General features: G+C 39.1%; 1 protein-coding gene across 2 annotated transcripts in view; it reads left to right on the forward strand.

The window, feature by feature from the left end:
• LOC137872916 (protein MTSS 1-like) overlaps positions 1-15,921 on the forward strand; it is a 55,195-nt gene that overhangs the window by 5,156 nt on the left and 34,118 nt on the right. Inside the window, exons 2-3 of one of the 2 annotated variants that reach the window (XM_068711427.1) lie at positions 5,043-5,104; positions 8,011-8,084. In XM_068711427.1, coding sequence (XP_068567528.1) covers positions 5,043-5,104; positions 8,011-8,084 — 136 coding nt within the window. Of the gene's footprint in view, positions 1-5,042; positions 5,105-8,010; positions 8,085-10,205; positions 10,267-15,921 lie in introns of those variants that run through there. The other variant, XM_068711428.1, reaches the window with a different exon arrangement.

The following is a 15,921-nucleotide window of genomic DNA, read 5'->3' on the forward strand; positions in this document are numbered from 1 at the left end:
TGTGTGTGTGTGTGTGTGTGTTCTGTGTAAATGTGAGTGTGTCTGTGTGCTGTTCATCATCCACACATCGCTGTGCTGCTGGTTAAATCCTCTACATATTACCGTCGATCCGTTTAAGTGGAACCGATCTGCATGTTCTTCCCCCCCGGAGGAGAACCGTCGTCTTCTACTGAGAGCCACTTCACATCTGCCTTTCATTCTGTTTTACTCCTCGTTGAATAGAAACTGAACTGAAGGTTTGGAACATCTCCACGTTTGCATCTGTGAATACATTGAGTGACTTTTTTTGTAGCTAGTGAGTAGAAACTGAACATCATCAATGTTTTATGCAGTCAGTCTGGTAACGTAGCGCGGGATTGGACCCCAGGAAGAGAATCTGGAGCCAGAGATTGGATGCTTCATAAATATCTTTAGCAATTTTCTAAATTAATTTACTAATTGATGAATGCACTTGGGAGATAAAGCTCAAATTCTACTTTCCACATATTTCGCACAACCACAAGGGCTGCACCAATTTTGACATCTGCCGGTGTTTGTGAAGGGTTTGCACGGATATCTTTGCAAATATCTTCCATGCATCCAAAAAGATGTATAACTTGGATGGTTCAGTCTGTAGAAGGAGAAGGTTGAGCCCAGATAACGTGTGGATGGATAGATGAGCTGACATCAGATTGATTTAAATGTTATTTTCTGAGATATTCACTGCAATTTAAAATACACTCATTTGTCTCTAGTTCAAAAGGAGCAGCTTTTCGGCTAAAAATGAGTTGTTAGATTAAAAAAAAAATGTGTGGATGTGACGCAGCTTGGGACAAAAACAGACTTCCAGTTCATCCTGTGAGAGTCAGACAATAGACAGGAAGCAGATTGCATTGTAATGAATTGTGTGAAACGTTGTGAATCCCGCTGTGACGCTAACTTTAAAAAGAAAACCCCGTTTAACCTCAGTTCAAGACCCAGCTGTGACTCTGTGTGTTTTAAAGTAATGCCTCTGAGCGTATTAGCTGAATGCTAATCACCATTTATCTCGGACTGAGCCCGTCGTCTTAATCACCTCTGAGCTAAAATAATCCTGCTCTCTTTTTATTTTTTTTTCGGCTGGCTGCTGCGTATCAGTGTCGTCTTGGAAACCTCACGGACAGAGCTGCCGCGTTGGCTTCGTCCAAATGGGTCACATTTGTTGTTTTTTTTGTTTTTGTAGGCATGTTTATTGGCTTCGACTCGCTCTGATGTGTTTTTACTATCTGATGTGTGCAGTCTGTCTGATTTTAAGAGGTGGAATTCACTGTTGAGGGCACTAATACAACAATCATTCACTCACACAATCATGGGGGTTTGTGGAATAGTCCAAACTCTCCTAACATGTTCATGTGAGGATTTGAAGATATAGACTCTCACACCCCTCATTCTGTGTGAGGCACTGCTCGTTTGATTGAGTGGGACGTTGATCTACAGGCATTAAAATAATATTCATTTGTTTCCTAAATGTTTTTTATCAATTATACTACAATCAGTATAACATTTTAATACAGTTCATAGTAGAATATAATAAATTGTCTAATCACTAAATAGGTTCAATAAATGTAATACCGACACCACTGTCATGTCTGTAAGTTAAAGTTGAAGCTACACTCAGTAGTCAGTTAGCTTAGCTTAGCATAAAGACTGGAGACGGGGGGGAAACAGCTAGCCCTGCTCTGTCCAAAGGGAACACAATCCACCTAAACCTCAGTAATTAACTCATCATATTTCTTTTGTTTCATCTCTACAAAAAACAAAATGTAACAACAACAAATTTTTTTGTAACGCATCAAACAAAGGAGACACAAGTCGTTAATTACTTCAGTGAGTCGCTGCCCCTCTCTTTCCAGTCTTTATGCTAAGCTACATATATATATATATATATATATATATATATATATATATATATATATGTATATATATATATATATATATATATATATATGTATATATATATGTATATATAAAATTGCTCCCGTAGCTGCGTCTACGGTGTATAAATAGATACTGAATTGTAAGTCGCTTTGGATAAAAGTGTCTACTAAATGACCGTAATGTAATGTAATGTAATATATATATATATATATATATATATATATATATCTATCTCATCTACTGGTCAACCTTCTCTGAACACATGCCAAATGTTTTTGTTATTTCTTGACACAAACCTCTCTATGAATCTAGTCGAATGTCAAAACAAGGCTACAGTTCCTCTTCATCTACCTGCCTGACATTCCTCCAATGATGAATCCACAGAGATGTGCCCCATTATGTTCTAGATATTTAGGACTAAACATCTCCGTCTGATCCACCTGGAGACCTTTTAGAGCAGGTAGATGCTTGAAAAGCCTCACAGGAGGAAAATTAATATTCAGTCGTTTCCTTCAGGCGTTTTTCTTTTCTTTCAACGCCACAGAAACACACACACACACACACACACACACACACACACACACACACACACACACACACACACACACACACACACGTCATGCTGAAGTTTAAAGGAATCAGTCATTATCTCACAGGATCGGCGATGAAGAAGAAACAAACAGGGGGGGGGGGGATTTCTTGTGTTAAAGCCGGTGCAGTCGCTCACAGAGCCAAACAAACAGAGAGGAAGGATTCCTGGAGGACGGGCATGCTGCTGCTGCTGCTGCTGCCTCCGGTTGTTGCCACGGTGACAATTTATGTCCTCAGTGACTGATTGATGCAGGAGAGAGACAGAGAGAGCGAGAGAGAGCGAGAGAGAGAGAGAGAGAGAGAGAGAGAGAGAGAGAGAGATTGTAATGAGATGTGGTACTTAGCATGTATATATATATATATATATATATATACATACATACATACATACATACATACATACATACATACATACATAAGAGAATTACAAATAATACATTTGTGTTGAATGTAAAAGAGAAACAAAGAAAGCAGAAATGTGTGACACAGACACATGTGTGTTTGGGTGAGGATGCATGTGCACATGACCCTCCCCCCCAGCAGCGTAACCATAGCAACGGTAGCTAGGCGATGACGCCAGGCATCGCACTCACAAAACGGACCAAGGCCGATGATCCACACCCAGCTCGGCTCAGCTCCGCCTGGGCCTGCTCCGTGTTAAAGAGGGAGGATGATGTTGATGGTGATGACGACGACGGTGATGACGATGACAAAGGGCGACGCCCACAGAGTGCAGCTTTCTACAGGAGCAGATCGAGTCGGTGTCGATACAATACTCAAAACACCACGTGTGTGTGTTGAACTCCTGAAGAAATCGTCTCGCAGCGAGAAGAAAAAATGACCGACGAAATCCACAGTTCTCCACAGGACGGAGTATTAGGAGCACTGTGGGTAGAATATCAAAATAGAGCCGGGGAGGGAGGTTAATATTCTGAGAGAGAAAACTGAGATTAAAGCGGCAAATTTACAAGAAAAAAACCTCACATTTACAAGAAAGAAATTGAGATTTTAAAGTCATGAATTTGAAAAATGTTCCGAAGGAAACGCGTATTTTCTTTCATGTTCTTTCTTGTTTTTTGTTTTTTTATGAACGTAATGCTGACATCAGTATGCATTGTACTTTATTCTCATGTTCTCATTGTCGTACACCTTTTATTTAATCGGGTAGTTCCCATTGAGGAAGCTCTTGCCAGCACAGCATCAATAGTGTTTCAAATGAGATACACACGAACATTCACAACATAGAAACTAAAATACAGTATGAAGTCCCAGTACACTAAAACACTTAAAACAAAACACTCGGTATGAACGACAGAAACCTTAATGCCCAGGAAGACGGGGAATGATTACAAAGTACGCATTGCAAGCAAGAATTGTATTAAAATAAACTTTAAGAAGCCGAGTTGTCCTTTTAACACAGACATTTGTACGATATAAAGACTTAAACGTCAACATCTCCAAAGTAAAAGTACACAGTGGTACGCGGATGTCCATACTTTGAGATATAGGGCACTACTTTTGCAATGCATTTACAATATAAGTAATCTTTATTATATTTTAGAGAGTTTTTCACTGTCACAATTACAAAATGCTTAACAAGTACATGCAAATAAATAAATAAAATATCATAAAAATAATGCCCATTTTTTGACTGTAGCAGAGATGTTGATTCACCACCATGATCTTTTCAGGCTGCAGCTTTCTGGTATTTTATTGTGAAGGCATCCTGTATTTAAGTATAGTATATGTGTATCAAAAGTGTGTTTTTAATTCTAGGATTCTTGTAGTGTTTTTCGAACCTGTAATTCTTCCTCCACGCTGCAGAATTCACTGAGTTAAAAGATGCCTCAGATGCTTCACTGCAGTGTTGAAAAAAAGAAGAAGCCCCACCCGCCCCTGAAAACATCAGGAGACTCCCGCTGACATTAGAAGCGCACCCTCAGTTTCTTCTGTCTTTGTGTTTCCCTACATGCAGCTTTCTGAACACGAGTACACCACCGCACTGCAGCGTCTTCGTATCCGTCTCGTGTTAAACCCAGTCAGTGGACTCACACTGTATTTGCGTGTCCTGATGGTGGTGGTGGGGTTGTTTGGCTTCCTGTGGACATGCTGGGGGTGGGCGGGGGCGTATGGATCGACGTATTGATCTGTCTCCTTGTTGTCTGTTGGCTCGCTGCTGCATCCGATGCTCAGGATTTATGCGCTTTGGTCAAGCCAGAATTTTTTTTTACATAAGCGAACTGTAGTCTAACGTAAATGAATGTGAAAAGAAAAGCAGGTTTCTGCAAACAAGTAATAATGTTATAGATTATTGGTCGTCTGATACCAGCGTTGTGTTTTCAAAAGTTTATGACCTTATTTAAGTGTTTCTACCAGACATAATCAATTCACATTAAAGGGTTTTTTTTGGTCAAAGCAACTATTTGAAATTATAGCAAAACTTAAGACTCCCATGTTTGTACGTCCACGGCTGCACATCTCCGTGTGTGATTCACGCTGTAAAAGGAAAACGTTGTTTTGATGGAAATTAATTTATCTTCTCTTTTTCTCCTCAGGGCAGTTATCCTGTCTGGGACGACTTCATCAGCAAGGCCAGCAAGCTGCAGTCACAGCTCAGGTAATGCCAGTTATCCACGAAACACGAGCAAATGAAGAACTTCACCACTTTGACAACGCACAATAAAAGAAATACTACATAAGTTAATGGCAAATCCATCTCCAATAGTATCGAAATTACACAATCCCAATGTTAAATGTTAAAAACATAAACAATACTACTCTTTTTGACATATTGGTCATTTTTTGTGTCCCTGTATTTGCTGCAGCTATCGATAGTGCTGCAGCTATCAATTATTTTAGTAATCCAGTATTCTGGCAATTATTGCATTGATTAATGACGTAATCATATACAAAATACTTTCGTTTTACTAAGAAACAATAGTGAATAGAAAATTTCAAAACTTTTTCACCACCGGGAAAATTGTTTCAAGCGTACAAAAGTCAGTGAGAACCGTCGAAAAATTGTAAAACACCCCCCAAAAAACTAACTTGTTATTTGCATAAAAAGACAAATTGTTAAAAAATAAATGATTATATTTTTTTATTTAAATATCTGCTTTGATTAAAAAATAATCTTGGCATTAGTTCAGTTCAATTATGTGTTTGGCTTTAAGCTGCTTAGAGCTCGTGTTTGGAAGTTAAACAGCTGATAACTGATCTCTAATATCTGTTTTATATGTGAAAACATCTCCTTCAAAAAACTTTATCTACTCAAGTTCATCACCAAAAACTACATTTTACAAGATTACATTTGAACACTTTATGATACCGTTATAGTTCACTTAACCCAATATACATTTTTACTCAATAGAGTTTGAACGCATCATTACCGAAATCAATGCACTTCCTTTAACGTCAGCTGTTCGCTCCGTTTTTTAGCCACACGGGACTGTGCTGCACACAGGCAGCTAACAGCTAACGTTAACTAGCTCCTCTGCTGCTGATTTCAACACAGATTTGTCGATTACTAGCGCCATCGCCAACCGGCCCCGAGTCTGTTCGGGTGTGGCGGTTAAACGAGACCTCAATGCAAAGAATTTGCATTTCACGAAGAATTGTTTTCAGCCCTAGTTTTTCTGTTTTTGTAGCCAATTTCTATTTGTTGCCAACTGTGTAAATGTGTTCCATTAAATTGCAGTGTGTTAATCTCAGTCTACCACTGTAGTTAACACAGTTATTATTCATCCTACGTGTGTAACCTCATGTACAATCATAGACCATTGCCCAAATCATACTAAATAATGCATTCAAACAATATGTTTCCATGCCATTAAAATACGCCTGTTGCTCCAGGACAAACATACGTTTTTATTTTGGTTTTCAATGATGAAAAGAGAGATTAAACCAAATCTCCAGCAGTGATGTTTATTACTCCAATAAGCAAACAGTTAACATGTTCACAGGAAGTATGAACACACACATGTTGAGTGTCTGTGTAACCTGAGCTCATGAAAGTCCAATCAGACGGCTTCATTAAGTGTTTAAATGTCAGCCTCACCTCTCCTGTTCCATCGCAGCAACACACACACACACACACACACACACACACACACACACACACACACACACACACACACACACACACACACTAAAGGTTGTGTACGTGCACAAACAAACTGCAAAAACAAAATGCAAAAACACACTTCAACATTAATTCATCATAAACAATAACACACATATACCCTCACCCCTTCTGGCCATTAACCACTCACTAACATCCGTCCACACACACACACACACACACACACACACACACACACACACACACACACACACACACACACACACACACACATGCACAACTCAATTAACCTTGTGTGTGACTGGCAGAGATTAATGATGCCACCATAAAGTCGTTATCAGTGCGATGGATCAGCAGCAGCCTCCAGAGATTCTGCACTGGGCCAGAGGTCACAGCTGATTACAAACTGTCCTCCTCTTCCTCACCCCACACACACACACACACACACACACACACACACACACACACACACACACACACACACACACACACACACACACACACACATACACACGCACACGCACACACACACCAGGGCATCTGCGTCTGAGATTGAAGAGCCATAACATTACTTTCGCACATTATATCCGGTCGTCTACTGTTGATCAGCTGTTTTAACACCTTGTTTCATTCAGTGTAACATTAAAAATCTAACTTGAAACTTGCTTGTATACATATAAAGATTAATGTAAACTCCCAAAATTCTATTATTGTTGTCAAGTGTGTTCCATTACATATTAGAGGAGGATGTGATGGCGCGTAACATTTGGTTGAATAGAAACAAATGAGATGAAAATGGTATGAAACGCTATTAAAATGCTACATTTATATACGATATATTACAGCCCCCCAAAGTGGAACCAAAACATCTGGATTGCCCCCCTGGTGGCTGGCTGTTAGTTTAGGAAGTGCTTGGTTTGAAATGCAGTGCCGTTTTCTACGAGCAGAGAACACATTTTACCTGTCGAGCTCATTTAATTGCAAGAATCTAAAATCGTTATCACCATTAATATTCAATTAATTGTTCAGCTCTAAACCGGTCACACCCTTAAAGATACTGATACTTCTTACATTTTGGATCACTTAGGCTATACAATGTCAAAAATAAAAAGCCAAAGGTGGCAGAGTCCAAACTTACTGTCTACTAACCAAAGTGTGTCTAATTTACATATGAAACAGAAAAAAAAAAAGTTTTAAGAGCTGAAATTTTTTTTATTATAAAAAATGTGTCACATTGATTAATCAATCAAATGGAATCAATACATTTCTTGTATTTTTTAGTTGACAAAAAAAAGTCAATAAATATTTAAACACTAATTGCTTCAGAACTGATGTGTGTGTGATCGCGATTATTTTTTGGTTACTTGTTGCAGATTTTTAAAAATGCTTCTTCAAAGGATTTCTTTCCCTCATCCGAACCTTTACTCTGTTGTGTCTCGTAGGACGACGGTTGTCGCGGTAGCAGCCTTCCTGGACGCCTTTCAGAAGGTGGCCGACATGGCGACCAACAGTCGAGGTAGAGTGTGTGTGTGTGTGTGTGTGTGTGTGTGTGTGTGTGTGTGTGTGTGTGTGTGTGTGTGTGTTTCCTTCTCTTCAGTGCCTGATATGTGAAGAACTCATTTTGTTTTGGTTTCTCTCGAAGCTGTTTTCCGATCAGAAATTTAATTTAATAATAATTCAAACTTGAAGATTAAATGGACAGTTTGGATATCTTTTTGAAGTGAAGGTTGTTTCAGGTACTTTAGTTAAAGTTTCTGTTATTTCATCTCATATATCATCCAGACTTTATGCTGATAAACAACCTCGATAACAAACCAATACACCGATGATGGTGGACTCTTTCTTTGTGATCGTCAATCCCCGGAAGGTCTAGATGATCCGTGTTGTTATTGTGGTGAAGCAGTTTGCACGTTTTCTATTGATTTGTACGTTTCCATTATTGACAAATGATCGGAGGTGGCTGTCTTCCCGATTGCCAGACTGGAAACAATCGATAGAGTTCACTTCCTGGATTGATTAGATGAAGCAGGAAGCTTTGACGGGCAGCTCACTGTTTAAACCTTTATGGCAACCATTCTAAGTGACTCCAGCTCTTCATGGATTCAGTCTATTATGCTTTGGGGAAACTTTACCTTTAAGGATGACTGTGTGTGTGTGTGTGTGTGTGTGTGTGTGTGTGTGTGTGTGTGTGTCCACAGTGGGATGTAGGCCAGCTTCCTGTCGAGTTGACTCGCTGTCACAATGACAACAGTAGCCGAGGAAACTATCAGTCAACGACGGGATGATTCTAGGGCTCTGGGTCACAGCCGCTCTGTAATTGACTCTGTGTGTGTGTGTGTGTGTGTGTGTGTGTGTGTGTGTGTGTGTGTGTGTGTGTGTGTGTGGTGCTATAGCTGTTACACCTGGAGCACAGCTGTCTTTAGAATTATCGGTTTCTTTCAGCAACTGTTGGGACAATTAGAGGTTTGTGGAGCCACACCTGATCCCCGACAACCCTTCTTTTTTTTTTAAACTTTATATAATACTAAACTATTTCACAGTTATGTTGTGCTGACAAATAGTCGCCTGGATTATCTTCACATTGTGAGACTGAATCACTACATTTATCTACGGTGTTTGATTTTAGGTACTAATTACTAATTTCTCAATTAGATTTTCAAAAACATTTGACCACGTCACAAAATACATATCATGACAGAGAATGACAAAAACCATGATGGTAGATTGATACGTTTGTAGCTACACCTACAAAAATGATTGAGCTGTAATTTGTAGATATGCCACAAAATCTTTTTGTATGTTATCGACTTAATCATGAAGCAGGAAGTGCAAAGACCGGAAAAAAACCAACCAGGGTGGTGGGTGGTTTTCTTTGTAAAATAACTTAAGTTTCGTCAGTTTGTCACGTACTTATACGTCCTTATTCTCATTGAAAAACATTGAAATGAAGATGGTGTCTGCTCCCAGTCTGTAGAATAGGATGTGTCGGCCGGGACGTCTCTGCAGCACCAACATATAATTTAAAATTATATTTTGACATGCATTTCAGCTTTAACAGATAAAAGTTGCAGGAGGCTTGTTGTGATTTAGATAGAATTTAAACATATTTTGCAGCCGCAGTAGAAACTACCTCACAAACGGTCACAGGCCTAAAAGGTTAGAAGAGATTTACTGGATTTCTGAGGCAAATATCAATATTCATTCAGAGTTTTTATTAAAAATCACATATTTCATAAAGGACGTCACAGATATATAGTCTGGCTTAAAGCTATATTTGTAAACGTTGTATCTTCGACCTGCAAACAAAGAGTCAAATCTGACAGATGTGTTGAATTATTGAATGAAGAGGTCATTCCTACCAGAATACCCAGTCTGATCAGAGAGGAGGAAGAGGAGGAGGAGGGATGAAGTGTGAGAAATAAATAGTATGAGCTGAAGGAAAGTGTGTGAAAATTTAGGCCAAATGAAATGGCAGATTAGAAAGAGACGAGGATGTGAGAGGGAAAGGGTAGTAAAAAATGAGAGAGCAGGTAGAGGAGAAAGATGGAGGGCAGATGGCGATGGGGGGAGAGAGAGAGGGATGATGGAAAAAGATGGATGGAGGGATGGAGAGGAAGGGGGGGGGGCTGTTGGCTGTAATGTCCAGCCGGCTGCTGCTGGTGCTCATGGCAACAAGATGGAAATCACTGCAGGATTCGGTGAGCAAAAGATCCGATATCTCATCTCATCTTATCTAAATATCTCAAATAGTGGCACCTTGTAACCGATCGTGGTCATGAATCATTCTGCAGATTAAAGTGGGACTCTGTAGGGTATTTCTCTTCCATAACACGTCTTTTTTCAGACTGGTGGAAAGAAAATGTAAAAAATACACATTTAGACGTTTTTGTTTTACTACTTTGTTTATTTGTGTCTGTAGATTTCTCCTAAATTCAGCAAAAGTTACCATTACATAATGCCTCATTTTCATATTTAAATGAAACATTTCAGAAAACGTGTAATGCAAAAAATACTTCTCTTAATGTCAGTAATGAACTGGTGAAGATTCATGGTGATATCTATTAGTTAATCTTTTTAGCCTATTCACCTGTAGTGTCTTCAAAATGTTTGTAATTTAACTAAACGTCTCTTTAAAGGACGTTTTCTCTAAATTAGTTTTTTCTCAGACTCTGATCCAGAAATCTCCACTTCAGTAGCTCTTACACACACCAAACTTTACACTTTCATTCCTCTCTATATTCTGAAGGTTTGTACAGAGGGCTTTGTTCACATAGCATTCAGAGACTCATTTATACAACATTCTATTCATAAAAACATGGAGGAAATAGATTTTTCAATGTTTTTTTAAATTTTCTGATTGGAGTGATACAAAGAGATATCATACAGTATCTCTGTAAAAACCCTTGACTCTATTATGTCAACAAAATTAAACAAGACTTTTGAACTTGACTTTATCCAATGTTCACATTCTGGAAATATATGTAAATTAGCATATATTTAATAAGATAATGCCTCATTTGCCTATTTAAACATTAAATATCTAAAAACTGCTAATACAAATAATAATTGTCTTAATATAAGTCATCAACTGGGGAAGTTGCATGGTGATATCTATTAGTTATATTTTCTCACTCCTCTCTCTCTACCTGTGTGTGTGCGTGTGTGCGTGTGTGCGTGTGTGTGTGTGTGTGTGTGTGTGTGTGTGTGTGTGTGTGTGTGTCGGTCCACTGTTACCATAGCAACCTGCTGCTGAGGAGAATTACGTCCTTAAAGGGCCGGTGAGCGCCGACAACATGTCAACACCTGGTAACTGGGTCGGACAGTGGAGGAGGACGAGGAGGCAGGAGAGGAGATAAGAGAGTGAGAGGAAAGGAAGGACAGGGAGATGAAGGTGTGGGAGAGGAGGAAGAGGCGGAGAGATACCAAGGAATGAGATGAAGCGGGGGGGGGGGGGGGGGGGGGTAAAGGAGAAATGGCAGAAAGGACGGAGGTTGGTGAGAGGAGGAAGAGGAGAAAGAAGAGATGATTGGGGGAGAAAAAGAAGGAAGTGTAGAGGAAACATTTTAGAACTCAAGAAAATACAGTCGCCAGAATCATTCTGAAAACGATTCCATCGCGGTGCGTTCAGGTGCTGCTAGGAAAACACAATTTTCTGAAAGTTGTCCGTCGTCAAAGTTCTCTGTGACGATTGTGGTCATAACTCAATAATCTTAATTTGCTAATTATGACAATTTCACACAAATGTCTTTAAGGATAAAATGCTGACATTTGGAACAGACACGGACGTAAACGGCAACTTTCCTTGGAGTGAAATGTGTGAAATATTATTTTAGATAATTTGGACTAGGAGTTAAATGTTTATTAAGAAAGAATGTGAGGATTTGTGATTGATTTATAATTGTGTTTGTTTGTTATTGAATAGCAATGTTTGCTTATTAATTTAATAAGATTTGACTGAATGTGTGTGGACCGAGCCCACGCTGATGCTCGTGTTAATGGGGATCCTATTAAAGAAGCTTGACTGGAGGCTATCAGTCATGCAGGCTGGTCTCATCCAGCATTCGTAGCGATAACTACAAAAAATAACGCGTCATAATTAGTAGACCACAATTTTTTTCCTGTATTTTATTCGCGTAGGCTTGAACGAGGAAGCATAAAGACCGATAAATCACACACAGGGCGAGCTGTGTTATATGTGGATGGGTCCAACAAACGGGATCTTTCAACCAGGAAACCAAAGTTGAAACAAGAAGTCTATGTTGATGTTTTAGTGTCGTAACTTGCGTACTTCTAACGACGCTTCTGTGGTTATTGAAACCCAATCAATTACTTTTTACTCGTAGTTTTGTTGCCTAAACTTAACTTTATTTTGAAAAGACTGCATGCATGTAACCAGAGGAAATGGTCAAGTGTTAGCAGGCTTTTATCGGAAAACACACGGTGGAAAAAAAAGTAACTTTTCGTAGGATATCATACTACGTTGAAAAATGAGGCAGCTCACCTCGAACACGTCCGTAAAGCTTGTGGCGAATCCTTGACGTCGACGTCCAGATGAGTTTATATTTTTTTCCACCTGGATCCATCTGCTCTCAGTCATTTAACTGCAGTAAACTGAAGTGGACCCTTGATACATTCTCGGGTTAGTCACATTCTCTCAGGGCTCCGTCTGTAAAAACTACAGTAGCTTACGAGCCACAAAAGGCTGTAAAGGCCAGATGTTGCTGTTGGGGGTTAAAAACGTTCCCAGCGTGCCGTGGGGAATTTGTTTGAGCAGCATATGGAGCTGATGCGATGCTGCAGGAGAGAAAAGAAAACTCCCACTGGTCCTCTCCAGCAGCAAATCACAGCTCCTGAACTGACTCCCAGTAAGAAACCAACAGCAGCATCATCTACAGCATATTGTGACATTACTCCACCATAACTTCTCTAAATCTGTGATGTAACCTTTTTTTAATTATATGTGATATAGTTAAAGGTCTCTCTAAAAACATGGCTGCATAACAGCCGTCTCTCCACCAGATGTTAAGCTCCAGGGATTCACTCCCATTCAGCCACGTGTGTTCTAAAAATATATGCGTTATGTTGAATGGGACTACAGTACCCATGAGCCTCGTCAGCTGCAACTAAAATGTTGAAGTCATAACACACCACAAGTGAATTTCATGCTCATCCTCTAATTTCACTCATCAGTAGCAACTAAATAGTTTCTGACCGCTGTGTTTTCTGGAACTTGTAGTTCTCTTCTTCTCCTTTCCTTGTCTTGAAACTTCTTCACGTCTTTACATTGTCTAATGGGAGGGGGAAAAAAATCATCACAAGGACGACTGACGTTTAGAGACAGGAAGTGATTAAATTTTGATGGTTGTAAACATGACACGCAGCTTGTACCAAGTGTTGTTGACAAAGCAATGTAAAAAGAAGAGTCCCTGTGGATGCTGCTGCAGTCAGTATCCGCAATGTGTGTGTGTGTGTGTGTGTGTGTGTGTGTCCTCAGTGGCTCACAGATGGCCTCCTTGGGCAGCTTGTCATTTAATGATATCATCTCAGTCGCAGGTGAGTGATGTCATATCTGCAGTGTCCACACGGCAGCGCTTTTTTTAGTGTTTTCATCAAGGTCAGATCAGAGGCTCACACACTAAATATGTAAGTGTGTGTGTGTGTATATATATATATATATATATATATATATATATATATTGATATATATATATATATTTACACAGCTGCTTCTTAAGTACTTACAGTGAAGAGAAACCGTGTTGTGGTCTCTCTCACACAGCCGTGTGGAGACAATAGATGTGCTCTGAATTTTTAATTGAGCACCTTTTAACTTACGTTCGTACGGTCATATAAGTGGTTTTGGGAGTCGTTGGCAAACAACTTATTCTGTCGTGTATGAGGACCACCGACTGTGTATAAGAAGTGGACGTTATGAATCTTGTAATACAGCCGTCGCCATGTTGTTGTTTTTTTGCAACCAGTGAACAGGAAGTGACCATATTTGGACTGCGGAGGAGTGACGTAGAGATGTCTTATACGTCTCTGGTAGAGACCTGTCAATCACTGTGTAGCCCCGCCCTAAAGCATACCCTGCTTTATGGTCTGTTTGACTCTAAATGGACCATAATTTACTAAATGAACATCGAAATTGAAACTAGAGATTGAGACCATAAACTCATGTTTACAATGTTTACTGAGGTAATAAATCAAGAGAGAAGTAGAGTCATTTTCTCATAGACTTCTATACAACCAGAGGAGTCGCCCCCTGATGGACATTAGAGAGAATGCAGCTTTAAGACAGGACGCATTGGCTTCACTAGACAGAACCGCAGGTTGCCGCCTGGATCAAACGAGCACCCTTTGGGCTAGACGTCCATTTTCTTTCCCAATGACCCCCCATGTCTGTCAAGTCACAACAGTATCAGTTTCATTTTATATCAATGCTAATATGAATAATGTTCATACCCTCACTTTACTGTGTACCACTCACACAGTAGCTATGTGCTCCTATACTTCAGGGTCCAGTAGGAAACCGGAGCTTCGCTATCTCACATTTCTTCTGAGCTTCACGCTGAGTTTTTTACTGAGCGTACAGGCTGATCAGAAGCTCTGGTGATGTTTTAAATGTGTTTCCATTCAGTTTCCATTCATCTCAATCTCTCTCTCTCTCTCTCTCTCTCTCTCTCTCTCTCTCTCTCTCTCTCTCTCTCTCTCTCTCTCTCTCTCTCTCTTTCCTCTGTAGAATTTGCAGTGACAGCATTAAGTATCACATGGAGAGGTCAGAGGTCTCAGCACAGCTTTGATATTTCTCTATGTCTGTATAAGAGACAATGAAAGGAACTATAGATAGAAATGAGGGATTGATGTGTTACATTTAAATGTATTATAACCAGACATAAATCATACAAGGATCAATAATTAACAGGGTTCAGGATCAGATCATGAAATATCTCTGAAATGGAAAATTAATGCGTAAGTGAACTTTCACCTAGTTCATATTTTATTTGTTAGGTTTTCATATATTCACACGTTAATGCAGCTAATGTCCTCTGCAGCTCTCTGTTTGATGTGTGGAAGTTCATACATGGTGCTGTTTCTATTTTTCTTGTTAAAGCTACTATGAGGAACTTTACATTTCGTGTTGGTTTGGCGGTCCGTATGGACAAAAGTGGTAGTGTTATTTGTTGAATTGTATGTTTACTTGTAGAAAAAAAATATAGACAAACGCATGTTTGTGTAAACTGAAAAGACTAGCTGTTCAATAAATCATAATTAATACATTGGAAGTAACACTATCTCTATTTTATGTGTACTTGATTTAGTAAGTTTGAAGTTATTCTAACTTAACAGATGTGTGTTACTTTCTCAAATTCAGATTTTATTATAAAAAAATAATATTGATGAAACGCACTCTGGGAAATGTAGGAAGTCATGAAGTGAAAAAGAATTAGACGAGGGAGGTTGAGGGAAAATTGGGTTCCAAAATAAAAATACTGCAGATTTCTCTTTCCAATAGCATTTGGTAAAATGTTTGATGTCGTATGAGGATTTAATATAGCTTTAGTGTTTTTTTTAAAGGCCAGATGAAGTTCAAAAGATGGTCCTGGGAGTTCATGCCCAAAGCTACTTAACAAATCATCCCATAATATATAAGTCCAGTTTACGTCTGAGCAGTTTTGTTCCATCAGATTGGAAACCAATTTAAAAAAAGAGATCTAAACGGGAGTCTAAACGAACTTTAAAGGAGACATACTATGCTAATTTTCTGGTTCATATTTGTATTCTGGGTTTCTACTAGAATATGTTTAACATGCTTTAATGTTCAAAAATCACTTTATTTTCCTCATACTGTC

The sequence above is a fragment of the Cebidichthys violaceus genome, unplaced genomic scaffold (genome assembly GCF_023349555.1).
Source record: "Cebidichthys violaceus isolate CVI_PGR_0920_01 unplaced genomic scaffold, fCebVio1.0.p SCAF_16, whole genome shotgun sequence".
Lineage (NCBI taxonomy): Eukaryota > Metazoa > Chordata > Actinopteri > Perciformes > Stichaeidae > Cebidichthys > Cebidichthys violaceus.